Source organism: Physeter macrocephalus, chromosome 14 (assembly GCF_002837175.3).
Source record: "Physeter macrocephalus isolate SW-GA chromosome 14, ASM283717v5, whole genome shotgun sequence".
Classification (NCBI taxonomy): domain Eukaryota; kingdom Metazoa; phylum Chordata; class Mammalia; order Artiodactyla; family Physeteridae; genus Physeter; species Physeter macrocephalus.
In genome coordinates, this window is record NC_041227.1 from 904,712 (window position 1) to 910,844 (window position 6,133).

The following is a 6,133-nucleotide window of genomic DNA, read 5'->3' on the forward strand; positions in this document are numbered from 1 at the left end:
CAGGCCTGGAGGGACAGCCGGGAGGAAGTGCCCCAAAGCCCCTGACCACAGCGGGAGCAGTGGTCTGCAGAAAACGCTTCCTTGAGCTCCTACAGTGGCGGCCTCTGCCCTCCCAGCAAAGACCAAACTCCCCACCGGACTGGACGCCCCTGGGTCTCTGGGCCCCACCCTGGCCCCCTGCCGCCCCCTCCAGTGTGCCACGCCCCTTCCAACAGCCTGTAAGCCCCCTGCCCCCCAGGGTGCTCCCCCACCCCGGGTGCTTGGCCTAACTGACACCCACTCACCCTTCAGACCACGGCCCAAACACCATGGCGGCCTGTCCATGCCGGGCTGTCCCCACCGCCCTGCCCGTGCCTGACCTCAGCCCAGGAGGCAGTGCAGGGGCTCCTTGGAGAGAGCTCCCCCCAGACCCTTCTTGTCCTTGAGCCCACCTTCAGTCCCAGCCGGGACAGGCTGGTGGACGAGGCCTGCCCTCCTGAGCATCAGCCCTGGGCTTCCCTCCCCTCACCCATCTGCAGGGCCCAGAGCACAGAGACTCTGGTGTTTCCCACGACTGAGGAGCCACGTGTTTGTGCCTGTCTCCTCCCATCCAGCATGGAAGCGCCTGAGAGTCAGGATCCCCATCAGTGCTGGATTTCCAGAACCTTCCAGAGCGCACACAGCTCTCATCCATTCGCTGCACAAAAGCACCTGGCACCTGCTCACCTTCCGCGAGCACTTGACAACACAGAGATCATCTCTGTTACTCCTCTCCCTGGTGAAACCTGGAGAACAGAGAGGTTAAGCTACTCTGTCAAGGTCACACAGCAGGGCCTGATGAGTGGTTCCCAGGCAGTACTGAGCTGGAGGCCAGGGTGACACCCATCTCTTGACTGAGTGGGAAGCAACCATCACCCACCAACTCCACAAGACCTCCAGGCACCTTCCCACCTGGAGAAAGTTTGGGGTCCTTCCTCTCCCATTGTTAGGATTGAAAAGGTGAGCCCCGAGGCTGGCAGGATTCCCCCAGATGGGGCTCAATCCGAGAGGAGGAAGCACCTCTGGAAACTCTGCCGAAGCCCTGCGGCCAGTGTGTGCTCACTGCACTTAGAACGTGGAGAAAGGTCAGGTGGCGCTGCACTGGCCGGGCGCCGATGCCCTAAACCATCCCACAGCCATTACACGGCACCGGGACCCAGGTTTGAAAGATGAACCAGGCTGCCCTCAGCTTCCCACCCTCCCGGGGTTTTTCAACCTGTATTAGAAACTCCATCACTACCCCACCCCTCCCAAACCTTCCGACAGGTCTGGCCTTAATCCTTGCCCCCAACCTCCCAGCCACGGGGACCCTCCAGGCTGGGAACCCCAGCTCGGCCAGCACGTCACCCTGAGGCGAGCTGCACCCAATGACCAGTCCCCACACCCTCCCCGGCCCAGGCTGGCGGGGAGATTGCAGACCCGGGCATCATGCATCCCGGGGCCCTGCAGGTGCTCAAACAGCCCTGGTCTGACGTCCACCTGGGGGCACCACAGCAGGCCCTGGAGGGGTTTCTTGGCTGAGACTCAGGCCAGGACACAGGACCCGCCCCCGCCCCCGCCTCTCGCCGGTGCAGCCCCCATCTGCCTTCTCCAAGCAGAGCTGCCATCCTCCCCAACTTCATGGTGGAGCCCTCGGCCCCCGCCCCCCGCAAGTAGAAAACTGAGAAAATTCCCCCTCTATGGTAGGGCAGGCCTGGAAAAACCTTTCACCGGAAATAGCCGGAAGTGAAACAAGGTTTTGCCTAAACAAGAGGTTTTTGTCCCTAAATCTCCGATCCCTGCCGCAAATCACTAAGACTTCAGGGAGCGTGGAAACAACTTCCGGACCCACTTGTCCCCGGAAACTGCGCGGCGGGGGCTGGAGACCCCCGAAAGGGCCAGCTGCGGGGAAGGCCCAGCCCAGCCGGGCCTCAGCGCGTTCGGAGCGCGCCCTTTGCCCCGCGGGCTACCCGGCTGTGAGGCCGCTCCTGGAGGGCGCCCACCGAGCGCCCCGGGCGTGCGCTCCGCACCTCCTCCGGCCTCAGCGGGTCAGGCGTCCGCGGTGGGCTGCGCGCTCCCGCGGTGGGCGGCGATCCCTGCCTGCGCGACGCCGGAGGTGGCTCCTGCAAACGGTACCGAAGACGGGGACAAGGCGCCCTGAGGCGGGTGCCCGTGGACGGGGGCGTACAGTGACGACGGCAACCCCCGAGGGGGGGGGCGGGCAGCAGGCAGAAGCTGCAGACGCCGGGAAGCAGGAACAGCTCTCCCGGGTCCCACGGCTTCCACAACCGTCTCCAACCAGACCTCCAGCTCCTTCCAGACCGGCGGCGCCCCACCCCTGGCCATCGGCCTGCGCCGCCGGTGGAGCTGGGCTCCGGGAAGAGGCGGTCACCAAGTCCCCTCTGATTGGACGGCCGCGAAGTCCCAGAGGGCGCCTCCGCACCTTAAAGCAGGACCGGCGCGAGGGGAAGGGAGAGCCCTCCGCAGCCCAGCCCTGCGCGCGGGAGCGAGAGGTGGGGAGGAGGGGGTCGGGGGGAGAGGAGAGAGGAGACAGAGGGGGAGGGGAGGAGGCGGAGGCGGCCAGGAGGCGGGACCCAGAGGCCCCGGCGCGGGGAGGCTCCGGGACCGACCGACTGCCGGACGGACGCGCCAGCCGGGAACGGCCCCCAGGCGGCGGGAGCGGCCCCCAGGCGGCGGCAGCGGCCGGCGCGCGCGCGGACCCCGGGGCGGCGCGGGCCGGGCCGCATGAGCACCTGCCTGCCCGGCGAGCCCTCGGGCCCCGGAGGCGCGGCCATGGCCGAGCTCAAGTCGCTGTCGGGGGACGCGTACCTGGCGCTGAGCCACGGCTACGCGGCGGCGGCGGTGGGCCTCGCCTACGGGGCGGCCCGGGGGCCCGGGGCGGCCCGGGGGCCCGAGGCGGCCCGCGGCTACGGCGCGCCGGGCCCGGGCGGCGACCTCCCCGCGGCGCCCGCTCCCCGAGCTCCGGCCGCTGCCGCCGAGAGCAGCGGCGAGCAGAGCGGCGACGAGGAGGACGCCTTCGGGCGGCGGCGGCGGCGGCGCGGGCCCGGGGGCGCGGCGGACGGGCGGCGGCGGCCCCGGGAGCAGCGCTCGCTGCGGCTCAGCATCAACGCGCGGGAGCGGCGGCGCATGCACGACCTCAACGACGCGCTGGACGGGCTGCGCGCCGTCATCCCCTACGCGCACAGCCCGTCGGTGCGCAAGCTCTCCAAGATCGCCACGCTGCTGCTCGCCAAGAACTACATCCTCATGCAGGCGCAGGCCCTGGACGAGATGCGGCGCCTCGTGGCCTACCTCAACCAGGGCCAGGGCTTGGCCGCGCCGGTGGCCGCCGCGCCCTTGACGCCCTTCGGCCAGGCCGCCGTGTACCCCTTCTCCGCCGGCGCCTCGCTGCCCTGCCCAGACAAGTGCGCCGCCTTCTCCGGGACGCCCTCGGCGCTTTGCAAACACTGTAACGGGAAGCCGTAAGGGCCCCGGGCCGCCCCTTCCTTCCGCACGCGTCCTTCATTTGACCTTGCCCCCGTGACTGTGTCGCCCTGCCCCCACCGGACCCCGCCCACGGGGAGAAGGCGGCCAGACCTCGCTCGCAGCCCGTGCGTGCTGAACATTTGGGCCCGCGGGAAGCGCAAAGCCCATCCGGGCGCGGGATTGAACCGGACAGCGGGGCGCCGGAGTCCGTGCCCTGGAGCCCGCAGCGCCCGATGGGCACCCTCCCGACGCCCCAGCCCTCGACCCTGGGGGCGGGACGGGGGTGACCAAGCGTGCCTGTCCGAGCGCCGCCGCGCAGCCTCAAAAAGAAAACCAGGATGGTCGCGACCCCCGGGCAGGTGGTCGTCCCCTGAGCCACCCGGGGGTTCGCGGAGCGCGGGACAGAGCGTAGCCCACCTCGGCGGGGCGTGGCCCTCGCTTTGGAGCGCGTCTTTGGCCCCCGTCCTTCGGCCGCTCTCGCCAAACCTCCGGGCCGCGCTCTGGGGGGGGCGTGTCCCCGAGGACGCCCCGCGCCCCGCACCTTCCCCCTCTGCCTGCCCCAGGACCCCCACGCCGCGGCAGCGGAGCTGCGGGATGAGCCCCGACCTGGCCCCGCAGCTGTCGTTTTCAAAGAAGCCGGGCCGCGGCCGCAAGAAGACGCCGGCCAGGAGCTTTTCGGCTCCCAAGTCTGTTATGTTTGTTTTCTTGCTCGCCTAGAGGTGAGCGGACGCTAACGCCGGCTGCAGAATTCGTTCCCTCAACAGCCCCTGGGCTCCCCAGCCACCAATGCCCCCGCCGGATCGTCCACACCCTGGCGCGGCCCGGGTGGAGCTGGATGGAGACCTCGGCGCGCCCTCTGCTTAAAGGCGGCTGCATGGAGGAGGGGTCCTGGGGTGTCAGGGGAGGGCCTGGTCTAGCCCTGGCGACAGGCCAAGCCCCCAGCCCACCAACCCCGCACATTTCCGGGAGAGGAGACCGGGCCACGGTGAGTACGCTGGTGGGGGCCGCGCCCTGGCTGGTGCGAACCGTGATGGGGTCTCTTTTAAAGTCGGTGTGACGACGGGGTCTGTGTTTTTTAAAGTCGGTGCTCAACTCAGAACTCTGCCACCAGCCGGGGTACCCCCCCCCCACGCCCCGCGAGCACAGCCGGCCGCCCTGGGGGACCGAGCTGTCCGCGCCAGCTTGCGCCGGAGCGGCTCTGCTACCATATCTGGCTTTATTAACCCAATTTCTTCGGCTGTCGCTAATGCTATGCTAATAGGGAGAGAGGACCGCGGCCCTGCAAAGCAGCCTGTCTACGGCAGTTAACTTTAATTAATACATTTCAAAAGACCCTTTTGTATTTCCAAAATGAAGTGTGTGATTAAGTCTTATTCATAAAGACATATGCTTAATACTGGTTTTTGCTAATTCCCATATTTATGTCTTATTGTCTTTTTTTCCCATAACAGACTAGTTTATCAGTTTTGCACATTCAGAAAGCTGAGTGTTGGAAACTTTCACGTTTCTTTTAGATAACTGCATACCCAAGTGTCACCAACTTCTAGGGTCATTTCAAAGTGACCCTAAGTCGACTTGATAAATTACTTATAATCTGAAACAGAGTTGCTTATTCTGGCTAAAGTACATCATTTATATTCAGAATAAAGTATTTGATTTCAACTAATTTTTTGAATAATATGATTAAATTTCAATGTCAATTTAACTAGAGTTCATTTGTGACTGAACTCATAATTTCAGTGTTCAGGGAGTTGTGTCCATTTGGGCCACATGCTTCTAAATCACAGAGTCCAAAAAGTCTCTAAGACGCAGACAGCTTATCTGTAAGCAGCCGCTCAGCAAATGTACGAAATAATAAGAAAACGGTGAAGGAAAAAAAAAATCTCTCTGCCCGCTCTAGGTGAAAAATAAGAATTTTTAAAAAGAGCCATTTAAGTAATCACAAGTCCTTCCAATAACTTCGTTTAAGTAGAAGGTAAATTAAATTTAAACTTTTCTTTTTTTTCTTAAAGCTGCAAAGCTGTTTATCAACTGTTCTCCAAAAATGTCAGCGGTGCTGTTCCCTGGGGTTGAGTGGAGGAGTTTTTCAAAGTGAAGCTTGTTGGGTTTCTTGACAGCAGCTGCTAATCAAGCAACCTGGAATATCAAAATAAATGTCGTCTGGCCTCTCCCAAGTTTGCACAGCAAACTCCTCATTCTAAGACAACCTAGACATTGGAAGAACATTCCCAGCACGAAAGGTCTGGCTGCCCCCCTCGCCCCCACCCCGCGGCCTGTTTGCCCCAAGTATAGCCAGCCAGGGGTGCCTATTGGCGCCGCCTGTCTCTGTTGCCAGAGACTCTCTGGAGACTTCTGATGGGGGTTCTGGTGTTCTCCCCGAAGGCTTGCTCTCCTACAGGGGCGGCACGAATTGCTGTGAATGAACTTGAAAAAATTTATCACCCTGCACCTAACCCAGAGCTCGCCTCTCTCCAGCACTGGGTGGGGGAATTAAGTAGGAAAGCGCTTTGGTTGTGGCTGGGATTTGACGCGGCTTGTTCTCAGAGGAACAAGATATTAACGAGAGCCCCTTAAACCGGGGTTGCCCCCAACAAGGAGAGTTGCCAGCCACGTGTGGAATCTTACAATTTCTGGTGGCCATGTTAAGAAA

The 6,133-nt window shown here is 62.9% G+C and overlaps 1 protein-coding gene across 1 annotated transcript; it reads left to right on the top strand.

The window, feature by feature from the left end:
- Positions 1 to 2,742: 2,742 nt before the first annotated feature.
- LOC112066180 (class E basic helix-loop-helix protein 23-like) lies at positions 2,743 to 3,483 on the top strand. The gene has a single exon (XM_024128278.1). The coding sequence runs from the start codon at positions 2,743 to 2,745 to the stop codon at positions 3,481 to 3,483; it is 741 nt and encodes a 246-aa protein (XP_023984046.1).
- The last annotated feature ends 2,650 nt before the right edge of the window (positions 3,484 to 6,133 follow it).